Raw genomic sequence first — 27,514 nt, 5'->3', positions numbered from 1 at the left:
TAGATGTAGAATGGAGGGATTTGAGGCTTCTGGTCTTACTGTTATTCATGGTCCTATGGAGACTCCTCTATATTCTAATATGATAGAAGGCATTATGATTACAACTGGGATAATTAATTATTGCATGATTTTACTAGAAATATCGCACATAGAACTTGGTACATGTAAATATTAGTTGACAGCAAAGTAAGACAAGGAATAAAATAATAAGGACAACTCGGTGCATTCATTAGTTGACATGTAAATATCAGTTGCACATAGAACTTGGTACATGTAAATCCTAGTTGGATATGCATGTTGTAAAATGGAGATTCTGTTACACTATTGACAAATAATTAATTTGTAATCTAAGATTTATTTGTCAATAGTGTAACAACATCTCCATTTTACAACATGCATATCCATCTTTATTAATTAATTAAATTATACAGTTGTAAAGGATAATTTAGTCTTTTTGATTGGGGACATCAAACGTGGGGTTACCGAAATGCCCCTCTCCTCTTCCCTTATGTAATAAAGATCAGTTAACAGAACTCAGGTGCATTCATAAAAAAAAGACGAAGTGGTGCAAAGATCCAAAAACCCAATATTAATTTGATGCATATTGAAACCAACCAATTTAAGGACAAATAAAATAATAAGGAGTAGTAATAACTCATGATTCAAAATTAAAAATACTTGGAAATTTTCAAACATAAATCTCAAACATAATAGTACGTACTTACCTTGAATCTAACGTCAGTAGTTTTCTTGACTTTCTTTCTGCTCAGTCGGCTAGGGTTGGTGCTAATAACGTGTTGTGATTAAACATGAGAGATAAGGGAGAAAATAGTGTTGTCTGTATTATTCCATATAGTACCGGGTATATATAGGGTACACTAGTTAGGATTTTGTTTGGAGAACCCTAGAATATTCCGGAGATATTGACGGGGGTATAATGGGCATCCGTATTATATTTCACAACACTATTGATGACAATTGTCATGTGTCAATAATTATAAACGGTAAACTTGACGTTTATATTGTGGATCATTTGTTAGATACCGATTGCATTTATGGCTAGCAATAAATAGAATTGGCAATAATTATAAATGCAATTAGTAGTTCATTCCTAATTGAATTAATCTTAAATGTGATGTAATATTATGTGTATCGTTTATTTTACTTTTAATGCGATGATAGTTAATTCGTGATAATATTCAAGTGTTTTCTTTTCAATAAACTATATTACTTTTTTCTTCCATTTATCTTTTTCTAAAAAAAATGTTTGATTTCTTTTCTATCAATTCAACCGCTTATGTTTTTTCTTTTTTATAATACGATTTATTTATGTTTAAAAGTACAAAAAAATTATGTGACATGGAAGTCTTACATGACTGTAGGGGGTTTTTTTTTTGCATTTGTTTCCCGTTCTACAAGAGGGGCGGTTTTTTAGAAAACCGTTGCATTTTTGTACCTCGAAGGAGTCGCCACCAAACATTGTTTAAAGTCTCGTTTGGAAAGACCGCAAGTGACTCTATTTTGGATAAGGCTTTGAATCCTCGAAACGGATGGGTGAGATCCGGGCACGGGAACGAAATGCTTATTCCGCGAGCTTTAGAAATATTCAAGTAAGTTGGCACAAAATTTTCGAAAATATACCCTAGATTAGACTATGTGGGTTTGAATTTAGAGCAAATAGAATCTCTACTTTGTATGGTGGTCACTTTGCTTTAAAGATTAATTTAAAGGAACCTAAGGCCAGTTTGTCCGAGAAATTATCTTTGTTAAGCGTGGTGTAACCTTGTATTTTGTTGTATTTAGCATGTGCGGTGATGAAAGCAATAAAGCAACATCACAATACTAAATAAAGTGCGGAATTAGTAAATACAAGACCCCCTAGAGATGGACTAGGGAGTAGGTCCACATTGCCTAGAAATGGACTAGGCAAGTAAAGATGCGGAATTGAAAGTGCGGAATTGAAATTGCGGAATTGAAAGTGCGATATTGAAAGTGCGGTATTGAAATTGCGGAATTGAAAGGTGCGATATTGAAATTGCAATATTGAAAGGTGCATATTTGAAACTTGTACTTGGGCACATGAGATTCGAACGCCAAGCGGCTCCTTAAAAAAAAGTGCGCCCGACACGAATTCAAAGCCAAAAATCTCAACTTGGGAGAGGTTGCTCAACCCAAGTATCCTAGACTTTGCGTATTGAACTTGAACTTGAAAACTTTAATATTGAAATATTGAACTTGAACTTGAAATATTGAACTTGTACTTGAAATATTGAAACTTAAGAGACTTGAATCTCAAAGATCGGGCCTTTTAATGTTGAAAAGGTTAGATCTTTGATATGCTCTTACTTGAAAGGATCCTAGTTTAGGGAAGTAGCTAGTCATGAGCAACCCTAAACATGGTGGGATCTTGAAATTTGAAAACTTGAACTTGTATATTGAAAAATGGAGTTTTGAATCTCAAAAGACTAAACCTTTAAAAGTTAAAAAATGGTGTCATCTTTGATTACTCCATACTTGAAGGTGATTCTAGTTCAAAGAGGTGATTGCAAGCAACTTTGAACATCCTTGAATCTTGAAAGTTTGCATTTTTGTATTTTGAAAAGTTTGGATTTTGAAAAGATGTATGGTTGTTGCAAGTGACATTTTTAATAATAAAAATGCCAACTTGCTAATCATTTTGAAATCAAAGAAACATGATTGAATATGGTGGGATTCGGAATTACCTATTTAGGTTTAGGCAAGAATTCATTTTAGAGCTCCCAATTGCTTAGAATTAGAAATTTTGTATGTGTTTTTGAAGGGTTTTTTATTTGTATTTTGAGGCGTAATTTTGGTATTACGACGTTGTATTTGTGATTGCCCCTCCTCTAATGCTGAAAATGAGGGGTATTTATAGGAGGAATGGGTGCAAGACGCCAACACAGGCTAGCGCAGCACGCCGAAGCAGCGCTGGGCGCTGGTGACGTGGCGTGAATGCCGCCAAAGCAAGGACGCGGGCTCCGTCCTTGTTTCGTCTTGTAGTGCTGTACCTTTGTACGAATAGTACTAGGCTTGGCGTTTTGTGTTTTCTTGGAGGTTAAGGCACTATTTTTCGTCTAAAAACAAGCCTTTCTCGGGTTTTGAATTCCGGTTTTACTGGACGGGGCCCGGCATGCTCGGTTTTGTGGGTCGGCGCCCGAATTTGACTTGCCTTATATGATTTTGAGTGGAAAAGGCCTAGTAAAACCAATGGAATGGTCTACTAGATGAGATTGTACTTGGATTTTGAAATTGATTTTTTGAAAGTTGTATTTTGTACCGAGAACCGGAAGGGGAACGACCTCGGGAATTGGATTTTGGATCTTGAATTTTGGAAATGTTCTTAGCAATTGGGATTTCCGCCTGGAGTTATTCCAACCGCCTAGTAAGGATAATGGTATCGTCATCATCCCAGAGGAGAGACACAAGGTGTCTACAATGACGTTCCGAAATTTCTTGAAAAAAATACCCTTATACGAAGTATATTTTTCTTAGATTAGATTGTCATTGGTCAACAATCTATACCTAGTATTTAAAAAAGAAAACCATATATCATTGGTCAACAATCTATACCTAGTCTATAAAAAAGAAAACCATATATCATTAGATGACACGTGTCACGCATCTTTAAAAATCATTAGATAACACGTATCACCCAATCTTTCCTCCTTAATTTTCATTTTTCAATTTTTCATTTTGTTATACGAAATATTTTACAATTTCAACACCACATCCCCTTCATCTTCCCCATTCAACATCAATTCACCACTTAGTTCATATATTCATTAATTCATACAACCTCTTCCACTTCATCTCCATCTTTAACACTCAATATTAATTCACCATCTAATCTATGTGTATTTTAATTTAAATTTAACTCATATATAAATATATATTCTCATTAATCAAGATCACAAACCACTAATAAAGAACGGGCTCAAAAGCTAGTTATGGTTTAATTTGCATTCAAAACTAAAGTGTTTAGATTATAAACAATGCTTTACACAGGTGCTATACTCGTTTAGCTTACAACAAAGAATCGGCAGCACCGGAATACGGCCGTGCGTGCACCCTTACTCTCCTCTTCTACTGCTCAAATAATTGTTTTCAGTAGAATTCGAAATCAGCAAATCTGTTTCATCACCTCCATAATTCTCACTGGTATTTCCCCACCTTTTGCTCTTTGTTTTTCATGCGTTTGATTTGTTGTTTCGTTTCCATTTTTTTTGCTGTCAATTCCATTTTGCCACGCAATTTGTGAACTATGCGAAATTCTAGGGTTTGTAGTTCCTCATTTCCCCCTAATTTCCTTACTATTGTTTGAGTAAAATGTCAAGTATTTTGTAGGTTACTTGCGGAAACTATATGTTCTTGAGGAAACTAAGAGTAACTAAAAACTATGTTAGTGGTTTGAGTTATTCAAATTTTGGGAATGTTTGTTTGTTAAATTTGTTAGGATAGAAAATAACATGATTTGGAGGAAGATAGTTCAGTCCACTTTGAAGCCAAAAAGAGGTTCCACAGTACAAACATTGGCAATAGTGGGAATAACCCCTCAAGCTAAGTTGGTAATTTCTCTCCTCGTTCTTCAACATGGGACAACATGTGGGTAACAATTGTCTATCAACAATGTTGAATGTTAATGTTATCCGGACTGTCGTTTTTCTTCGATTTGTCCAATGCCCCATGTCCGAAATTCAACTTTTTCAAATGGATATTGTCTATTGAACCCCATTTGATAGTTTTATTGACAAATTCATGTAGGAATGTAGCATAGCATGCTATAGATTTGGGTTTTAAATTATCACTAATGGTATACTTCGGGGTAGTTGTAGACTTGTAGCCTTGCAGGTGACTGTTCTCTGGCTGGTTATTATGATTTATAGATCTGTTTGGGTGATGAAGTATCAAATTTCATCCTAATTATTGTTCCCTTTGGCTCGTGAAAGTTGTGAGAAGTTCCTAAAATTGGGGTCATTTTATTTTTTCTAGGAAGCAGAAGTCAGAAAAAATGAACACAGTACCCGTGATATGGTAGGAGTTTCCAGAACTATTTAGGACGTGGAGTGAGTCAAGTGTACCTTAGTTATGCTCGCTACGGAAATAATGTCTAGAAGCAAGAGCTTTATGATTCCATTGTTGTGATTTATGCGTGTGTGTGGATCGTATTTGATATTAGGATTTTACCGTTATTCTATCTTGAGATTATTGACCATGATTTTCAAGCAGCAAGGTCATTGTAGTCATTGAACCTTGTGAAGATGTTATTCTTACCGTTATGTAGGCATGTAGCATAGCATGCTATATAATTCTCTTGAAATTTGTTATAAGTCTTTAACGTATTAGTTGCTTGATCCTCAATTCTTGCAAGTGTTTCCAAGAGAATTATATGTCATGTAAATTTTGTGTATTTCTGTGAATTATTTCTTGTGGTTAAGGCTTTGATATTGTTGTTATTTAATTTTCCATGACTTTTTTCTTTGTAAATTCACTTTCGTACGGGTGTTTGTTTGATCCACGTAAGTTAGGGAAGATCTGTCTGACACCCTTGTTCATAATGTGAAGTTTATGAATTAGTCATTTCTTGAGGAGTCTGGGTGTGTTAATTTATCCCTCTGGATGTGCATACCTCCTGATGTTTCTTTTACCTGTATCATATTTTCAGAGGGTAAAAGCTGATCTACTAAGATTTCCTCGATAAAGAATATACTAGCTCAAGAATGGAGCTGAATAGTCTTAATGATGTTTCTGCAACTTCTCAACATGTTGATTCAAATAATACAACTACATCTGACAAGGAACAGAATGCTAAACCTGATGTCGAAGATCAGATTGCTGGTTACATATTCATGTGCAATGCTGCAACAAAACCAGAATGCTTTACCTACAGGGTTTTTGGTCTTCCAGCTTCAAGGATAAGGGTTGTAGAGAAAATTAAGCCCAATACTAAGTTGTTCTTGTTTGACGTCGATGTAAAGCTTCTTTATGGGCTATATGTAGCTATATCTAGTGGAAAGTTGGCATTGGAGCCGTATGCTTTTGGGGGGAAATTTCCTGCTCAGGTACAGCTTCTTCTTTGTTGCCCCCCCTCCCCCTGACACACACACGCACATATGAAAGAAGGCTTTATTTCCTAGAATATTGTCTTCTTTTGTGGATTTTGTTAGTGAGTACATGTATGACACATGATAGCATACACTTAGATAGTTAGATCATTTATTTAGGCAAGGGTTTTCTTTTTTCTGATTGAAATGGAATGGGATGCTTAACATTCATTCGTTGTTTAACTTAGTGTTAATACCTTTCATACAAACATTTATTCCCATGCCAACAAATTACAGCTGCTGATTGTGCCAGATTTGAGGTCTCTTAACATACAGGTGTTTCTTGTAGCCTGTAGTTTTATTTACTTTTACTACTGAACTAAATAGTATCAAATGAAAACTGAAATTCCCCCCTACTTTTTACATTTTTTCCCCTCTAGCTTGACTATGTGTTCACATGTCTACTGCTTACGTGTGCATGTGGGGGTGTGGGTGCATGTGTTATCCTAGACACTAGCACGGACATGGCACTAAAGTTGGCATTTTTTATGAGGTTATGGCAAATGAACTGAGGTAAACATGGCTTCTAGGGTTTTAAAGTATCCATTCAATTCCTGATCTAGCAACCTAAATTTATTTGCACTAGAAGTTCTGTTTGCATATATAGAGCTTTTTATATAGTGACTAATATTTAGATCCTCTGTTGAGTTGAGCCTATGGGATAGTGCAACTTCCCTGCTTGTTTTTCCCTTTTTGTTGTAGAAATTAACTTGATATAAAGTAATGTCCCACTTCTCAATTGCCTATGAAGGAGTCGTTTATCTTGGCTATCTTTTCTTTTTTAAAATATGAAGTGTGGTTGAATGTATCTTGGATCACAAGAGAGGAAATTTGATTTAAGTTCTGTTCTCCTCAACTTATTTTTGCTAAACTTGACTTACTTTTGATTAAATAAACTTGTTTGTGCTTAACTTAACTTTTTTTTCTTGAACTTTTTCTTAACTTAGGCCCCGTTGTCTTTACCTCAAAATAATAATACGTATTTAGTAAAAATCAATTTTCATCTTTGAAAATGTTTTACTCCCTCTGTTTCTGAATATTTGCAACAATTTTGCACTATTCATACATTAACTTTGACCACTTTTTCTTACTAATATATAAAAATCAGATGTTATTTTGTTGTATGTTGTTAGATTAGTCTTAATGTATACTAGATTTTAGCCCGTGCGATGCACGGATTCTAAAAATTGTTATGTTTAAATAAAACTCTTATGTATATACCAATTTTATATATTAGATTAGATTAGTTTTTTATTGCATTGAATTTCATTTTAGATTTTTTTAAAATTATGAGAGTGTTTGTTTTTGGATGAAATTGTATATGCTAATATTAATAATTAATCAATAAAAATATCTACGTGGCACTTAATTATTTATCTACGTGGCACTTGACTTTTCTAATTAAAAAATAATTTTGAAATCTTATTTTTCATTGGTTGTAACCATTAGATTTCATACGCTGCGCTCTAAAATTAGACTAATGTTTGATTAAGTTGAATTTATTTATTTTATTTTAGATTAGTGTTTGATTTTGGATGAATTTTATTTTAGATTTATTTTTTTAATTATTAGAGTGTTTGATTTTAGATGGAGTTGTATATATTAGTAATTAATTAATTAAAATATCTACGTGGCACATAACTAATTATCTACGTGGCAATTGATTTTTTTAATTCAAAAATAAATTAGAAATCTTATTTTTCATTGGCCGAAACCATTAGTAATCCTAGGTGGCGCTCTAATATTTCAGCAAATATGCCTCCTTTATATATATATATTAGATTTTTCAAATATCAATTTCTTTTTTATAGTTTTTACTAATATATAATTGCATATATTTATGGTCAAACTAGTGCATTGGCAAGTATGTTAGTCAAACTGTTGCAAGTATTTGAACCGAGGGAGTAATAGCTAAAAATAACTTTGACCTTCTTTGTATTTTATTAAGTGATGCACTTCCCATAACCGGCCGTATTTTTAAGTGCTGCACTTTCCATTTATGGAAACTTTCCCTCTTATTTTATAATTTTCTTCTTACCCCATGGACTCCGCTAGTCATTTTTTTTACTTCCACTATCGTTACTCCGATTTCTTAATCTACACTTACCCCACTTGTTTCTTTGTTTAATAAAATTAACTCGCCTTCATTAAACTCCGTGCTGGTCTAAGCGCACCACTTAATAAATAACGGAGGGAGTAATGGGCTAAAATCAGTTTTACGGTTTTAATTAATCATTTATGTTCAGCTGCGAAGAAAACAAGGCCTTGGCTTTTTTTTTAATAATGAACTTCACTTATTTTTACAATTTTTTAAAATAAGTTGAGGAGAACAGAGCTTAGTTGCAAGTGGAAATTTCAAAGCTACGGGTATTACAAGCCTCAACACGAGAAAATGTAGAATTAATTGGAAGTTGGGGAACCATTTCGTTCTACCGTCAAGTGTATAAATATTCAGAGGAGAAAACTTGATAGTTTGTGCCTTAGTGGACAGGTACTGCTGTGGTAGTTGTATTTTTCAATGACTGGATAGGTAAAGAATTCCGAGGGGAATGTGTGCCCCTTGTTATGACCTGGCTGCATTGTGTATCCGCAGTGTCATAGGTGTAGTGGCGGTTTTGTCCCTTGTCTCATTTGGTGAATGCCAGATCAGATGCAATTGTTTTGTTTGGTTCTGGGAAGGGATATGATTCTTCGGTCATCTTAGCATTTGTTCTTTTGAGCTACTGTTTTAAATAGGTAGTTACGTGATAGTGGATCATAGCGCATGCTATGAAGTCGGGACCTGTGACCATGACCAGACTACCAAAACCAAGCCGCCAAAATGATTAGGAAGCATTCTTTTTTTTTCTTGGATTTGCTTCTCTGTAATTGTATAATAGAAGTAATGAACAAAAGGAAGAAAAATAAGTGACTTTTGGCAGCCAAAATTCGGCATACTTTCTGCTAGATATTAATAAGCTGTACTGAATTGCCAACGTATACATGGATATTATGTAGAAGATGTTTTGTAGTGACCCAACCAAGACGACCTCCCGCCTTGGTGTAGTATGCCAGATCTTAAGGATAAGGGCAATATAGGTAAGTCACTATACTTTAGTTAGAGATGCGGGAAGGCAGTGCTGCAATAAAAGGGAAGAGGAGTACGACTGTATGCGGGGATTCATTAAGAAAATGTGTAATATCTTATATTTCTTTTGCTTGGGAGAGAACCTAGGCCTCTCACATGCTCAGTGCTTTTGTAATCTGGTTACATCATTTACTGTCAAAATTTTCCCTCTTCCCCTTCCCCTTCCCCCTGTTATTTCTTCGTTTTTGCGCTTAATTTACTGTTCTCTTTACATTGTGATCTTAGTTCATCTCATGTTTGTAATCAACTTCAATGGTATGAGTCCGAGTAAGTGTGAAATTGCCAGAATTGTCAATCTACTTGGAGCTGTTATTAGTTTTTAGAGCTATTTAAATGATTTTAGCTTGATTTGGCTAAATTTTTATTGTCCCTGATAAGTTTGATCATGTGCTGCATACTTACACAGGGTCAAATCCTTTTTGCCTGCCACTAATATTTCTTAAACTTTGATAGGTTAAGTTCTCGATTGCTAGGGAATGTTTACCTTTGCCAGAGGTGGCTTTCAAAGATGTTATTAAAGAAAACTACTACCACAGAAACAAATTCAATCAAGAGCTCAATGATGAGCAAGTAAGTTTTCAAGGAGATGTCATTTTATTCGCATTACAATAATTTTGTTTTGACTATGCCATGTGATGGAATATAGGTAAATAAGCTAGTTTCACTATTTCATCCAATGACTGTACCGTCACCACAAGGGCCATCTCTGTCCTTTCTGGATGGTGTGAGAACTGTCTATCAAAAGTACGTGGATCCAAGCCAGCAGGTTACCAGGTGTTTGTCTCATAACCAATATTTTTGTTTAATCTATGGTAGACCTCAAAGTAGTAGATGCCTTTTTCTTAAAATAAAATACAAAAAAAATGAAGTAGGTTGGAAATTCTTACTGCACTGCGTATTTTGAAAAGATTGACCAGTTTTACTGTTGTTTGAAAAGTATATTTTGGAAACGGTGTTTTTGCTGTTTGTTTTCTGACTCTTTGATGTATTTTTACTACTGCTATCCCATGGACAGATATACATGCATGCGCAGTGAAAGAAATGTCCCAGAAGTTCCACAAACAGTCTATGCCAATACTTATTATGGCCAAAATCCAATGATTCCAGTATCAGCTGCTATGGCACCCTCAAATTCAACGCTGTCCTCAGCTTCTCAATGGGTTGCTATTGCTGCTGAATCCCTGAATGCAGAAGTCCGAACTTCGAATCTCAGACTACCCTCCTCAAGCTATGTACCAGGTGTGAGCCATGCGCACAATGGTTCTGACAGCAGGGGAGTGGGCTATGGATATCAGAATCCAGCATACCATGGCTCTCATCAAACACTATCGGTGACCACTGACCAAGGAGTAAACAACTGGTCCAACCACGCATATGATATACACCCTCATTATGTGAGTAGCTATCACACTCAAAATCAAGGTGATTCAGCTAGGTCTCATACATGGGCATCAGGAAGCAGTGGTGTGAGTGTTGATAATGCATATACGCATAACAACAGCAATAACCATTCAACCTCTGTAAGTTATGGCAATAGTTATACTCAAGGTTATCTTCCGTTGCCTCCATCACAGCCATCAGTGAGCAGTGTAGTGGATGCTGGTAATTCATATATACATTATTATGGTGCAAACTCTGCAACTGCGACTGATGCATATGGAAATCAAGATAACTACAGCTTCCATTAAACAGCTCCTGGAGCAACCTTTTAACAAACCAGTAATATGGATCTGAAATGCACCAAGCCTATCAGAGTATTGCAACAGTTGACTATGTGAATCAAAACTAGTATAGCTGAATTAAAAGTTCCACTCTGATCTAACAGGTAGCTATGCAAATATTTTTCAGTTGTATTCCGGATATAATTCGATCTAGTATGTGTTGATAGAGACTGCGAGAATGTATATTAATTGTCATTCTCCAAATTGAAACAGAGTGTGTTGCTGACACAAGTTTTGGATAAAAACGATTGACAGAGTTGCTTCCTTGGTAGGTCAAGCATTTGAGTATAGTTAAAGTGAGTCGAGAGACAGTATGGTCAATATATAGTTGGTGCCCATGCAATGTGGTTTTCGACCCCTGTGTGGAAATTTCTCCATCTCTACGTTGATAATTGTTGGTGCATGGTCTGCTAGCTTGTGTAAGTGCTTTGCAATCGGCTATCAGGGACAGCTGTTGATTGTGGCAGGAGTTTGTAATTGGTGTTTGTGTTTGTGTTTGTGTTTGTGTTTTCAAGATAATTGGTTCTACTGTGACATTTAACTATCATATTGAAAGCTCATCAGTTTATTGACCTACCCAAGCCTGATTTATCGACACCTAACTAAGCTAACTACCGACTGTCCGGTCAACTTCCAGCAAGCAATTAGCCGCCCTTCTCCCTCTTGTTTATTCTTTCCACTAGGGGTATGAAAATCCGGGTTCGGTTAACCAACCACGATTTATTTCATTCGGTTAACCGTTAACCAGTTACCCGGAATATTCAGCTTGATTCGGGTTGGGTAATGGTTAATTTTACTCCACCTAAAATAATTAAATATGGTCATGAATGATTCATGAATTTATCCGAGCAACAAATATGTAATTTTATGGTTTATCTCTCATTGATTGTTTGATTTTTTAATTTGACTTTATACAGTGTTGGTGCTTGGCTAATACTCCTTAGTCTTTATTATAGGAATGTGTATTTATTTGAAATACTCCAAGTACTTTTTGAATGTTTGCCAAACATTACAATGGAATTGAAATTCAGAATTGAAATTACTAGCAATTGCCAAACACTTAATTTGGAATTCAATTTCTACATTTCAAATTCTAGATTTCAAATCAATTCCGTGATCCAAACACTACCTTAAGTTCTTGAATTTCAAAGTCATATTTCCTCCATTTTTTTTAATTGCACCATCTGAGATTTCACGCTTGCCAATGCACTATTTTAACCACTAATATCTCTCATTATACATTTGAAAAAATTATAAAAGTTTGATAATTTGAAAGTGTATTTTGAGACGAATTTAACAAGATCCCACATGAATATACTTTTCCGTACATATAAATCACAAAAATAACTATATAAGAATATGAGAATAGTGCTAAAACCAAGATGGCGCAATTATTAAAAAATGGAGGAAGTATAAGGTTACTGGTTTTATTTCCACAACCGTCCCCTATATATTTTTTTTAATAAAACATTTGACCCAAAAAACCTATTCAACAGAAAAATCAAACACATTACAAATATTTCCTCCGTCACTAAGTGTGTTCATTTTATTTTCACCGTCTTTGGTGCATATTTTGTACCATTCAGACTTTGCTTAGACTATGTGATGTTAAAATTATGAAGAATTGATATTTTTAAAATACACATTGTGAGAATCTAACAAGATCCTACATGATAATTAATTTTACTTATATATAATATAAGTTGCAAAATACAGAGGAAATTTGTTATTTTAATTCGATCATAGCTTCATAAGCGAGTAGAACAGTAAGGAATGAAGGAGTACAAACATATTCTTCATATGAGGCAAACCATCAACTTTTGTAAAATTTTATTGGGACATTGAACATTAACTCTAAAATCTCCCCAAAAAACTTAGCAATAGAGCTCTAAAATTTAAATAACTTTCTTATGAGATTATTTATGGACAATCACCTCCCCGTACATCTTACTATCTACCTGGTTATTCTACTAATGAAGAGATGGATATAAGTCTGCAAAGGAGGATGGGTATGATCAGTTTGATCAAGTTTCATCTTCTAAGAGCTCAAGATTGAATGAAGCAACAAGCTGATAAATAAAGGTCAGATAGATCTTCTATAAGTTTTATGGCCCATTTCAGGTGGCTGAATGAAGGAATTATGTCCTTAGAAATTTTCAGCAATTACTAAATATAAATAGGAATTAATTATGAAGATAATAAGTTAATTATTTTAGTAGTCATATTTGCTTGCTAGAGAATAAATGTGATTAGTAGGACAATATTGATTGGGCCTACAACTAAAATATATTAATCCTATAAGGTCACACATTGTAACACTAGTTGAATAAAAGTAAACAAGCCCATTAGTGGGCCTTGTACCAACCGGCATAAGGGAAAGGGTATGGAGATTTGACTCTCCTAATTAACCTAAAAGGCTAATATTATATATTGATGCAATATTAAGTTTTACGTACATCAAGTTAATCAGTAACGTACTTTGAAACAAAAATAAACCCAAAACTCCTTCCCTGGAAAACGCCGTTCATACCATCATCAAAAGCAAAAGAAGTTTTTCTCTTCCGTTCTAGCAGACGTTGGTGTTCAACTGGTGTTCATGGACTAAATAGAGGAGCAACACTTGGGGCTCTAAGATCTTCGAAGCTTGCATACAAACGGAAGAACACGCTACAAAGGTGATTATTCTTTCATCACAATCTGATTCATATTATTGTTATGCATGTGATTATGTGATAGACGTTAGGAAATTGTTTCCTGAAATTCCGCTTTATGCATCTATATTATCCTACACTTAAGTCATTATCAAGGTAGCTTACAAGCTCAAGTTACCTAGTGAAGCAAAAATACATGATGTATTTCATGTTTTCCAATTGAAGGCCTTTCATGGACAATTTCCTATTCCCACAAACATTCCTCGGTGGTTCCATGGTCAAGACTCTAGAACATTATATAAAAGCAATGGATATAGTGGACATAAGAGTATATTCAAGTTTCAGAAATCATGCTCATGGGAATAGTACAAAGGGAAGGCTTTCCTGGCCATGAGTTATCTTGGGAAATTGCTCCTAAATTGACGAGAAATTCCTTGCTTTCATTGTCCCTTAAACTTGAGGACAAGTTCTTCATATAGGGGAAGGAATGTTAGGGGAAAATTAGTAATCATTGAGTTTTTAATGGCAATAGTTGACTCTTGCTTAATTTGGCTTTTGGCGCCAAAATTAGTTACAATTTAGTTGTAACAGGATTTTGTAGCTAACTTGTTTATCTGCTGATTAGTTTCAGATTAGATGTAAGCTCGTATAAATAGCTAAGACAATTCATTGTACAATCATTCAATAATTAATAAAATCTCCTAATTCTCTCTCTAATTGTACTTCTCCTCAAGATTCCATCTATCTTTCTACCTTTCTTTCTATCTCTTTTTGTCACCATTGTTGTGGTCAACAGAGAGCTTCAAGCTCCTGCATCAAAGGAATCCCTTTTAGGTAGTGTTTGGGAATTAGTTTAACTTTTCAAAATCTTTAAATAGAAATTCTAATCTCAATTACAAACACATAACTTGGAAAATGGTAGGACTTTATATTCTTGAATTCCAACTGATGTGGATAGATTACCCATCTAGCGTGGCCCAATGAACACTCGACACGTGTCCCTAAATAAATCTTAGACAACCACGTGGTGTCTATTGTATAAGTCTTACATAGCATCAACGAATGAATCTTTCCTTAATGGGTCTAATACTTGGTAAATGTTGCTTTATCTGTATGGCCCAAAGCCCAAGAAAGAACGTTATCTTTCCCATCAAAAGGACACATGTCACTGTCAAGTCAATCAGCCATTTATATTCTTTCCTCTTTAGGGTGTTCCCTAAATAATAAACAGTATAAAAATCCCTCTTTCCAAGGAAAAAGGGGTTGGATTTTCAATACATTGAATACATCACTATTCATGACATTGATTGCTCTCTTCTTTCTAAAATTTATTATTCTTTCTCTCTCTAAAACCATTAATCTTACTTAAGCATTAGAGGGAATATTCCTAAGGGAATATTCTTGTTTTGCAGGTGACGTAACCGACGACGTGTTGGACAAAATTCTACGTGGAACTGAATACCTTCTCGTCATCAACTATTGGAAAAACTCCCACAACATTTGGCGCCGTCTGTGGGGAGGTACGATATCATGGCATAAATCCAGCAGCCCGGTGACTCGCCGCGCGCGTGCTCACCAAGACGAGACACATCGTAATGTCTCCAACGAAGAACGTCCTCCTCGAGGGAGGGATGATAGAAATACTCATTCTACAGGCCAGGGCTCCCGTCCAAGCCCACTGCCTGAGCGATATGAGCCTGATCATACTGAGATTGAAGATGAAGACGTCGGTCTAAACCAAACCCCTCCCGGCGGGAATTTGACCGCTACTACTGCTACAGTCATAGAAGAAAACCCAGACCTGCCGGTTTCAGCTGGTCACCCAAAAGAAATTATGGCTGGATTCAAGGTGCAAATGGATAACACAATCAAAGATGAAATCAGAGCCGTTCGTTTCTAATCTTATGGGACGTGGGAAATATTTCCCAATGGAACTACAAGGTCTAACGTCTGGCAGAAGGATCAAACTCAGAATGATGAACGGGATAAACGCTTCGAGGGGACCAGAACTTTGCAGCAGCCACTGGCTCCACGTCGAATTTTATTACCAACTCATTCTGAGCCAGGTCCATCCAGGTGGGTGCCAGCTCAAAATGACAAACCACAGGAAAAGGAACTCTCAGACACCGGCTCCACTCCCGTCATGAAAGATGAACCACACATCTCTCATTCCCGGCGTTCGGCTAGAACCACTATGATCCAAGTGGAAAGTGGAAGGCGGAGGCCTTCCCATGCACGAAGACAAGATACAATTTGTCATATTCAAAAAGGGGTGGCCGACTTAGAACGTACTTGACTATACCACACCTTTCTATGTTGATATCATGAACGCTTCTACGGAGCCCAAGGTCAAGCCACCGGCTATACACGCTTATGACGGCGCTTCGTGAAGGAAATAATGCCCTTGGTCCAAGTATGCATTCAATGTTAAGTCTAATAAATGCGGTTCAGTATTAATTAACAAGTTAATAATTCAGTGAGATCAAGTGAGCTGAATGCCTAGCTAGAGGCCGCTTCAGTTCAAGTGGAATTAATGATATTAATCCACAGCTTACTCTTGACTGAACCCGTAGGGTCACACAAATAGTACGTAAACGGATCAAGTATTTAATGGCATTAAATACTCCATCTATGGATATTCGGAATCGACGGATCTTGGTTTCAGTGGGAGCTGAGATCGTCACAGGCAAGAAATGAATACTCCGGAAACGATGATATTGCCGGAAACGGAAATATGGATCGTATCGGAAATATAAATATTATCCAAGTCGTAGATGTTGCCGGAAACGGAAACATGGTACGTATCGGAAAATATTATCGGAAATGGAAATATTGCCGGAATCGGAAATATTGCCGGAAACGGAAATATTGTCAGAATCGGAAATATTATCGGAATCGGAAAATAGTTCCGGAAACGGAAATATTAAATATTTGTTCGAAACGGAAATTAATTCCGGAATCGGAAATATTAAATATTGTTCGTATCGGAAATGAATTCCGGAACCGGGAATTTAATCGGAAGCGTATCGTACGAATAAGCATCGGACGAGGCCTGCCGGACGAAGGCCCAGCACGAAGCCAGGCCATCGCCCAGCAAGCCAGCGCGCCACAAACGCACCAGCCAAGGCTGCGCCAGGCCCACCGCAAGGCAGGCCCAGCGCGCGCCAAGGCTGCGGCAGCGTGTGGGCTTGCGGCAGTGGGCTGCGAGCTCGCGGGCTGCGCGCGCGCGCGCATGGCGCCCCTCGTGGGCTGCTGTGCATGCGTGTGTGTTTGTGTGCTACTCGAATCCTAAGGCTACCGGGATTCGTAATATGATTAAATCTAATCCTAATAGATAAAGTTTGTTTAATTAGAGTCCTAGTAGGATTTTAATTAAATAGATTTGTATTCTAATAGGATTATAATTCCTTTCCTTAAACTCTATAAATAAGTGCCTAGGGTCACATATTTACATCGAGAATTCAAGTATTCAAAGTGAGTTTTTGAGAGCAAAATTCAGTCATACAATTGCCTATAGAGTCCGAAAATAATAGTACCTTAAGGGCGATTCTAGTTGGTCAATCTTAAGGCGGATCCGGACGTGCTGTGGACTATCTACGGAGGGACGACACTTGGAGTCCTAAAGACTTGTTCTTGTTCGGTTCGGGCGCAGCTAGGGAAGGCACGCAACAAAGAGTATGCATCTAAACTATGCTAAATGATTATGTGTAAATAATATGTTTTCCTGGCTATATGGTTTTTCCGCATGATTTATGAATTGTCATATGTATCATAACCTAACACTTCGGATCCTGATCAAGGAACCACCGAAGCCACTTGGTGCAAGTACTTCCCGACCACTTTGAAAGGGGTCGCCTAAAAATGGTTTGAAAAGCTACTGTAGACACCTAATTTGCGTCCCCCCTCTAGGATGATGAAGATACCATTATCCTTACTAGGCGGTTGGAGCAACTCCGTGCGGAAATCCCAATTGCTAAGAACATCTCCAAAATACAAGATCCAAAATCCAATTCCCGAGACCGTTCCCCTTTCGGAACTCGGTACAAAATACAAGTTTTAAAAACCAATTTCAAAATCCAAGTACAATCTCATCTAGTAGACCATTCCATTGGTTTTACTAGGCCTTTTCCACTCAAAATCATATAAACCGAGCAAGCCGGGCCTCGTCCCGTAAAACCGAAGTTCAAAACCTGAAACGACTTGTTTTTAGACGCAAAATCAAGCCTTAACCTCCAACCAAACACTACACGCCAAACATCGTACTATTCGTACGAAGGTACACCCATACAAGACAAATCAAGGACGACATCTTTCCGTCCTTTTTGGCGGCATTCATGCCACGTCACCAGCGCTGCCAGCTGCGTGCTGCGCTGGCGATGGCTGGCGTTTTGCGGCCATTTTTCCTATAAAAAACCCCTAATTCCCAGCATTATGGGAGGCAGATTTCAAATACAATGTCGTAATACCAAAATTACGCCTTAAAATACAAATCAAAATCCTTCAAAAAACACATACAAACTTCAAATTCTAAGCAATTGAGAGCTCTAAAAGGAATTCTTGCCTAAACCTAAATAGGTAATTCCGAATCCCACCATATTCAATCATGTTCCTTTGATTTTACTACTTCAAAAATGATTATCAAGTTGGCATTTTTATTACTAAAAATGTCACTTGCAACAATCATACATCTTTTCAAAATACAAAAATGCAAACTTTCAAGATTCAAGGATGTTCAAAGTTGTTTGCAATCACTTCTTTGAACTAGAATCACTTTCAAACATGGAGTAATAAAAGATGACACCTTTTTAACTTTTAAAGGTTTAGTCTTTTGAGATTCACAACTCCATTTTTCAATATACAAGTTCAAGTTTTCAAATTTCAAGATCCCACAATGTTTAGGATTGCTCATGACTACTTCCCTAAACTAGGATCCTTTCAAAGTAAGAGCACATCAAAGATATAACCTTTTCAACATTAAAAAGCCCAATCTTTGAGATTCAAGTCTCTTAAGTTTCAATATTTCAAGTACAAGTTCAATATTTCAAGTTCAAGTTCAAGTATTTTAAGTTTAATATTTCAAGATTCAAACTTTCAAGTTCAAGTTCTATATGCAAAATCTAGGATACTTTGGGATGAGAAACTTCTCCCAAGTTGAGATTTTTGGCTTTAAATTCGTATCGGGCGCACTTATTTTTAAGGAGCTGCTTGGCGTTCGAATCTCATGTGCCCAAGTACAAGTTTCAATTATGCATCTTTCAATATTGCAATTTCGTTTATGCACCTTTAAATTCCGCAATTTCAATACCGCACCTTTCAATTCCGCAATTTCAATATCGCACTTTCAATTCCGCAATTTCAATACCGCACTTTCAATTCCGCATCTTTACTTGCCTAGTCCTTCTAGGCAATGTGGACCTACTCCCTAGTCCATCTCTAGAGGGTCTTGTATTTACTAATTCCGCACTTTATTTACTATTGTGATGTTGCTTTATTTTCTTTACTGCTTTCATCACCATACATGCTAAATACAACAAAATACAAGGTTACATCACGCTTAACAAAGATAATTTCTTGGACAAACCGATCTTAGGTTCCTTTAAATTAACATTTAAAGCAAAGTGACCACCATACAAAGTAGAGATTCTATTTGCTCTAAAATTCAAACCCACATAGTCTAATCTAGGGTATTTTTCAAAAATGCTATGTCACGTACTTGAATAATTTTTAAAGCTCGCAGAATAAGCATCTCATTCCCGTGCCCGGATCTCACCTATCCGTTTCGAGGATTCAAAGCCTTATCCAAAATAGAGTCACTTGCGGTCTTTCCAAACGAGACTTTAAACAATGTTTGGTGGCGACTCCTTCGAGGTACAAAAATACAACAGTTTCTAAAAACCTCCCCCTTGTAGGGAAAGAGCATACTTGCGATGCACCGAAAACACCCCCTACAATTCTGGCGACTCCACTGGGGAGTTTCTAATTTCAATTTAGAAAATGCGGGCAGATTTCGAGCAACAAGCCACTGATCTGCTTAAGTACTGGATGCCAGCACTGGCGCTAGGCGTAACCACCTGCGCCCAACGCCACTGCCTGCATCCAGGACAGTGGCTCACAGTGGCTTGTCGCCCACTTTTGCTCAACTTTTCGTGTTGGGAGTTATTCTATTTTTGAATCTGGAAGGACGCTCCCAAACCTCGAGAACGAATGTCAAAAAACGAGCTTTTCAAATACAAATTCAAGTACGATTTCAATTTCAATTTCCTGGCATTTCATGCAATTTTCGAAAACCATATTTGTGCAAAATGAATTTTTACCTTGCCCAAACGGATGTGTTCTACATTCGGGCTAGCCCCGGGGGCAACAAAATGGTGACTCTCCATATGGTTCCCGACCAAAGTGTGTGACCATTTCCGCGCCTACCGAAACTTGGCATTTACTTGACATTCCCGATGTCAAGTATGGAGGCCGTCTGCCGACACACACGTCCCTTAGGCGGATGTGCAAGTTGTCGCAGGATCCGTCTCTTAGTCGAGTACCTTTTGACACCCTAAGCCGACCACTTGCATCATACAAAACTTAGACCGACATTAGGTTGAGAACTTTGCATGTCGCATTCATATTCATGATTAGTGTGACAACGTGCTACTTGTGCATTGTGTGGGCGTCTTTGCACGCGTGAATGGCTAAACTCGAGTTCTAGCTTGCCAAAACCAATTAGCCTCCAACTAGGAAACCAAACCCCTAGGAGCATCATTCAAACATCATGCATCTAAATCGCCGATTTAAGGTCTTTTAGGAGTGTCACTCCATTCGATTCAAAACCCTTAAACACGCCTCATGCACAAATGCCAAATTCAAAATTCAATCCAACGGTGTCATAATGCCGGATTTTGAGTCCAAATTCCAAGTTCCAAGTTCAAAATTCAATCCAACGGCGTCATAATGCTGGATTTTCGAGTCCAAATTCCAAATGCCAAATTCAAAATTCAATCCAACGACGTCATAATGCCGGATTTTCGAGTCCAAATTCCAAGTTCCAAATACAAAATGCAATCCAACGGCGTCATAATGCCGGATTTTCCATTCCAAACCTCAAGTTTCAAAGTCAAGCTCAAATCCAACGGCGTCATAATGCCGGATTTTCTAGTCCAAATTTCAAACTTCAAATTTCAAAGTCAAGTCCAATCCAACGGCGTCATAATGCCGGATTTTCTAGTCCTAACCTCAATTTTCAAGTCCAAATCCAACTGCGCCATAATGCCGGATTTTCTAGTTCAAGTTTCGAGTTTAAAGTTTCAAGCCAAAATTCCAATCCAACGGCATCATAATGCCGGATTTTCTAGTCCAAACTTCAATTTTCAAATTCAATCCAACGGCGCCATAATGCCGGATTTTCTAGTCAAAACTCCTATTTTTTCCAAGTTCAAAACTTAAATCCAACGGCTTCTTAATGCCGGATTTGCTAGTCAAAATTTCAAATTCCAAGTTCAAAACTCAAATCCAACGGCGTCATAATGCCGGATTTCCTAGTCAAATTTCAAGTTCAAAACTCAAATCCAACGGCGTCATGCCGGATTTTCTATTTCAAACATTTAAGCCTTCAAACCTCAAACTCAAGTTGCCAATTCCAATTCCAATCTCAAAACCTCAAGTTCAAATGTTCAAGCTCATATCGGCATAATGCCAACTTTCCAACTCAATCTTTCAAAATTCAATATTTCAAACTTCAAGTCCTATGCTCAAAGTTTCAAGTTCCAAATTCATGCCGTCGTAATGCCGACTTTTCCATTCCATATTTCAAACCTCAAGTTCGAAGTTCTAAAATTCCAACCTTTCAAATCTCAAGTCCTATATTCGAAACTTCCAAATTCCAAGTCCACGGCGGCATAATGCCGGACTTTCAAGTTCCCAAGTTCAATGTCTCAAATCCATGGTGGCATAATGCCGGATTTTCCAAATTCAAAACCTCATATTCTATATACAAAAGTGCGTCTTTTCCATTTCAAAGTTCAAACTTCGAATCAAATTCAAACTTCAAACTCCTTGCTTTCCATTACTCTCAAATTCGAAATTCCAAATACTTTCAATGGGTTGAAAATCCCCTGAAATAATACAAGTCCAATTTTCCAATGGGTTGGAAATCCCTTGAAATAATACAAATTCAAATTCCATATTCTATCTCCGGGTTGAAAATCCCCTGAAATAATTCAAACCCCATTTCTAAATACTTCCAATGGGTTGAAAATCCCCTGAAATAATACAAGTCCAATTGCCAAATGGGTTAAAATCCCCCTAAAATATTTCCATGGGTTGAAATCCCCCTAAAATACTTCAAAATCCAATCGGGTTGAAACTCCCCAGAAATAGTACAAGTTCAAAATTCCTTTCAATTGGGTTGAAATGCCCCTAAAATATTCCAAGATCCAACGGGTTGAAATTCCCTTGAAATAATACAAAATTCAATCTCCTAGTACAAGTCCAATTTCGAAATTTCCAAAATGGGTTGAAACTCCCCTAAAATAGTTCAAGTTCCAATAGGTCAAAATATTCTTTTTCGATATTCCAAGTTCTAGTACAAAGAGTCAACTTCCACAAAATAATGAAGGCTCCTCTCAAACACTTCCAACGGGTTGCTAATCCCGAATACAAGTACAAAAATCCAAAATCCCGAATCTTTGGAGTGACACTTAGAGTCAAGTCTAGGTCTCATTCATTGCATGCATATCATATCATGTGTCGGGAAGTTCAATTCTAAGGTTCAAAATTATGTGCTAAATAGGTGCTCGGACTCCTCCTCTCAAAATCGTATTCAAGATGACTTCACCAGCAGCAGCTGTAGCAGAACTCTATGAACGTGTTGAGGAAGCTGAGGCTCGCATAAGGGCTCTCGAGGACAATCAAGAAACTCTTTTCCATGCTGTGGGCCCTTTCGAGGTAGAGGAAATCTTTCATAACCAGAAGCCTGTGCTCCACCTTGCGCAACCAAGTGAAAACTCGGAGCTTGGATTGCCTCAAGAAGACATTTGTGGGATATGGGCCAGCGATGATGAAGACACATATCAGGACCCTCCTATTGAAAACATCTCTGACGATGAATGCCGAGAAATTGTGAGCGCCGACTGGTACTTGGACCCTAAAGCAGAAAACAGTGTTCAAGTCAGGACTAGGTCTAGTCGAATTCAAGAGCCAGCCAACGGAACGGCACCGACAACTAATGTTCCTCTACCCACCGAGGAGAACCCTCTAATCAAGCAATTGAAGCGCACTAAGGAAGAGGTTAATATTTGGCAACTCATGGCTTCCTCTATGGAGCACCGTGTTAGGTTATGATACATATGATAATACATAAATCATGCGGAAACAACCATTAAGCCAGGAATACATATTATTTACACATAATCATATAGCATAATTTAGATGCATACTCTTTGTTGCGTGCCTTCCCTAGCTGCGCCCGAACCGAACAAGAACAAGTCTTTAGGACTCCAAGTGTCGTCCCTCCGTAGATAGTCCACAGCACGTCCGGATCCGCCTTAAGATTGACCAACTAGAATCGCCCTTAAGGTACTAGAATTTTCGGCACTCTTAGGTAAGAAATATGACTGAATTTTTCTCTCAAAACTCACTTTGAATACTTGAATTAATCTTATAAAATATGTGACCCTAGGCACGTATTTATAGAGTTATGGAAAGGGAACTGGAATCCTAGTAGGATACGAATTAATTAAACTTAGAATCCTATAAGAACTCTAATTAATTAATTTATCCTTTTAGGAATGGGAATTTAATCATATACTAATTCTAATAGTTTTAGGAATTGTGCATGAACACAAACTCACATACACACACGGCAGCCACGAGGGCCGCCCATGCGTGCGTGCGAGCAGCAGCCCACGCAGCGAGGCCCATGGCCTTAGGCGCGCGCTGGGCCTGCCTTGCGGTGGGCCTGGGCGCTGCCTTGGCTGGGCGCGCGTTTGGCTTGCTGGGCGATGGCTCGACTTCGTGCTGGGCCTTCGTCCGGCAGGCCTCGTCCGATGCTAATTCGTACGATACGCTTCCGATTAAATTCCCGGTTCCGGAATTCATTTCCGATACGAACAATATTTAATATTTCCGATTCCGGAATCAATTTCCGTTTCGAACAAATATTTAATATTTCCGTTTCCGGAATTATTTTCCGATTCCGATAATATTTCCGATTCTGACAATATTTCCGTTTTCGGCAATATTTCCGATTCTGGTAATATTTCCATTTCCGATAATATTTTCCGATACGTACCATGTTTCCGTTTCCGGCAACATCTACGACTTGGATAATATTTATATTTCCGATACGATCCATATTTCCGTTTCCGGCAATATCATCGTTTCCGGAGTATTCATTTCTTGCCTGTGACGATCTCAGCTCCCACTGAAACCAAGATCCGTCGATTCCGAATATCCATAGATGGAGTATCTAATGCCATTAAATACTTGATCCGTTTACGTACTATTTGTGTGACCCTACGGGTTCAGTCAAGAGTAAGCTGTGGATTAATATTATTAATTCCACTTGAACTGAAGCGGCCTCTAGCTAGGCATTCAGCTCACTTGATCTCACTGAATTATTAACTTGTTAATTAATACTGAACCGCATTTATTAGACTTAACATAGAATGCATACTTGGACCAAGGGCATTATTTCCTTCAGTCTCCCACTTGTCCTTAGGGACAAGTGTGCATTTCCTAATTCCTTTGTCGCTCGATGCTTGCTCTTGAACATAAGGTAAGAGTTGTCATCCTTATTATGTCCAGAGGTGTTCCTCGGTTTCAGAGTTCAACTGATCAAATAAACAGATAATCATAGCCTATGATTCATCCGAGCACGGCCATGCATTTCACAGTTTCTAGCTCTCCGAGTGGCCTTGTACAACTTTTAAGCATCTCATCCCGATTTATGGGAGGACAATCCCAATCTTGCGATCTTGAGATTAGACTTCGTTTGATAGGTGATTACCTGAGCGTTTCCTTTATAGCCTCCTTTTACGGTGCGACGGTTGGTCAACGTCAAAGCAACCAGTTCTCAAACAAGTAATCTCAAATCACTCAGGTATTGAGGATTTAGTGTCTAATAATTTAATGAAATTTACTTATGACAGACTTTCATCTCTTACAGTAAAGTTTCATAGGTCTTGTCCGATACTAGTTTTCCCAAAGTAAGTATCTATGCAAATGATTATGACATTGCCATGTCCACATAGTTCAAGAAACAGAACTACTAGTCATCTTGCATTCTAATCGTCTAACGTTTTCTATGCGTCCAATTTTATAGACAACTCCGACTAGGGACCATTTTCAACCTTTGACATTCAAGTTCACTTGATAGACATTTCTTAGTCACAGGATTGGTCCTAACAGTCTATCTTGAATATATCGTCAAATTGAAGGGACTCATCATTTAATAAACCACAAATTAAATGGAAAAATGAATTCTTTTCATTTATTGTGAATGATTAACCAATAATGTTTTACAAAGATTTAAACTCTAAAACTTTAAAACATTAAACAGAGACATCAAAGCCATTCTCCAATATGCTTGATTCCCATAGCTGCAGTGTGCGAGTTGTGCTTCGCCTGCGGCAGAGGTTTAGTTAATGGATCTGATATGTTGTCATCAGTTCCAATTTTGCTTATCTCGACTTCTTTTCTTTCAACGAACTCTCGTAGAAGGTGAAATCTACGAAGTACATGCTTGACTCTCTGGTGGTGTCTAGGCTCCTTTGCCTGTGCAATAGCTCCGTTATTGTCACAATACAGGGCTATTGGTCCTTTAATGGAGGGGACTACACCAAGTTCACCTATGAACTTCCTTAGCCATATAGCTTCCTTTGCTGCTTCATGTGCAGCAATGTACTCCGCTTCAGTTGTAGAATCCGCAATGGTGCTTTGCTTAGCACTTTTCCAGCTTACTGCTCCTCCGTTGAGGCAGAAGACAAACCCAGACTGTGATCTGAAATCATCTTTGTCGGTTTGGAAACTTGCGTCCGTATAGCCTTTAACAATTAATTCATCATCTCCACCATAGACCAGGAAGTCATCTTTGTGCCTTTTCAGGTACTTCAGAATGTTCTTGGCAGCAGTCCAATGCGCCTCTCCTGGGTCTGACTGGTATCTGCTCGTAGCACTGAGTGCGTACGCAACATCCGGGCGTGTACATATCATAGCATACATTATTGAACCAATCAATGATGCATATGGAATCCCATTCATTCTTCTACGCTCATCAAGTGTTTTTGGGCACTGAGTCTTGCTTAGAGTCATTCCATGAGACATGGGTAGGTAGCCTCGCTTGGAGTCCGCCATCTTGAACCTATCAAGCACCTTATTGATATAAGTGCTTTGACTAAGTCCAATCATCTTTTTAGATCTATCTCTGTAAATCTTGATGCCCAATATGTACTGTGCTTCTCCTAGATCTTTCATCGAAAAACATTTCCCAAGCCAAATCTTGACAGAGTTTAACATAGGAATGTCATTTCCGATAAGTAATATGTCGTCGACATATAATACTAGGAAAGCAATTTTGCTCCCACTGACCTTCTTGTATACACAAGATTCGTCTGCGTTCTTGATGAAACCAAAGTCACTGACTGCTTCATCAAAACGTATATTCCAGCTCCTGGATGCCTGCTTCAATCCGTAGATTGACTTCTTTAGCTTGCATACCTTTTTAGCATTCTTTGGATCCTCAAAACCTTCAGGCTGTGTCATAAACACAGTTTCTGTTAAAACGCCGTTTAAGAAAGCAGTTTTGACATCCATCTGCCATATTTCGTAATCGTAATATGCAGCGATTGCTAACATTATCCGAATAGACTTTAGCATTGCAACTGGTGAAAAGGTTTCATCGTAATCCACACCGTGGACTTGCCTATAACCTTTTGCAACCAATCTAGCTTTGAAAACTTCAAGTTTCCCATCCTTGTCCTTTTTCAGTTTGAAAACCCATTTGCTTCCAATGGCTTGGTAGCCATCTGGCAAATCGACCAAATCCCATACTTGGTTTTCAGACATGGAGTCTAATTCAGATTGCATTGCTTCTTGCCATTGCTTGGAGCTAGGGCTCGTCATAGCTTGTTTGTAAGTCGCAGGTTCATCACTTTCAAGTAATAGAACGTCATAGCTCTCGTTCGTCAAAATACCTAAGTACCTTTCCGGTTGAGATCTATATCTTTGCGATCTACGCGGGGTAACATTTCTAGATTGATCATGATTCTCACCAGATTCTTCTAAAGATCTCTGAGTTTCATCCTGAATGTCATCTTGAGCATTCTCTAGAGTTTGTTGTTCGACTCGAATTTCTTCGAGGTCTACTTTTCTCCCACTTGTCATTTTGGAAATGTGATCTTTCTCCAAAAAGACACCATCTCGAGCAACAAACACTTTGTTCTCAGATGTATTGTAGAAGTAATACCCCTTTGTTTCCTTTGGATAGCCCACAAGGATACATTTGTCAGATTTTGGATGAAGTTTGTCTGAAATTAATCGTTTGACGTATACTTCACATCCCCAAATCTTAAGAAAAGACACATTTGGAGGCTTTCCAAACCATCATTCGTATGGAGTCTTTTCGACAGCTTTAGACGGAGCTCTATTTATAGTGAGTGCAGCTATATTTAGTGCATGTCCCCAAAATTCTAATGGAAGTTCGGCCTGACCCATCATTGACCTGACCATGTCTAGCAAGGTTCTGTTCCTCCGTTCCGACACACCGTTCCATTGTGGTGTTCCAGGAGCAGTCAATTCTGATAGAATTCCACATTCTTTCAGATGGTCATCAAATTCATAGCTCAGATATTCACCGACTCTATCAGACTGCAGTGCTTTAATCTTCTTGCCTAATTGATTCTCTAC

General features: G+C 37.7%; 1 protein-coding gene across 1 annotated transcript; it reads left to right on the top strand.

Moving 5' to 3' along the window:
• The first annotated feature begins 4,001 nt into the window (after positions 1-4,001).
• On the top strand, positions 4,002-11,241 carry LOC110774952 (uncharacterized). The gene is made up of 5 exons (XM_021979553.2): positions 4,002-4,179; positions 5,684-6,080; positions 9,703-9,819; positions 9,896-10,023; positions 10,265-11,241. Exons 2-5 carry the CDS (start codon positions 5,739-5,741, stop codon positions 10,935-10,937), a joined length of 1,260 nt encoding a protein of 419 aa, XP_021835245.1. The 5' UTR covers positions 4,002-4,179; positions 5,684-5,738; the 3' UTR covers positions 10,938-11,241.
• The last annotated feature ends 16,273 nt before the right edge of the window (positions 11,242-27,514 follow it).

This window comes from Spinacia oleracea, chromosome 6, assembly GCF_020520425.1.
Source record: "Spinacia oleracea cultivar Varoflay chromosome 6, BTI_SOV_V1, whole genome shotgun sequence".
Lineage (NCBI taxonomy): Eukaryota > Viridiplantae > Streptophyta > Magnoliopsida > Caryophyllales > Amaranthaceae > Spinacia > Spinacia oleracea.
Note: the sequence above shows the minus strand (reverse complement) of the source record. Positions and strands in the feature narration are given on the sequence as shown.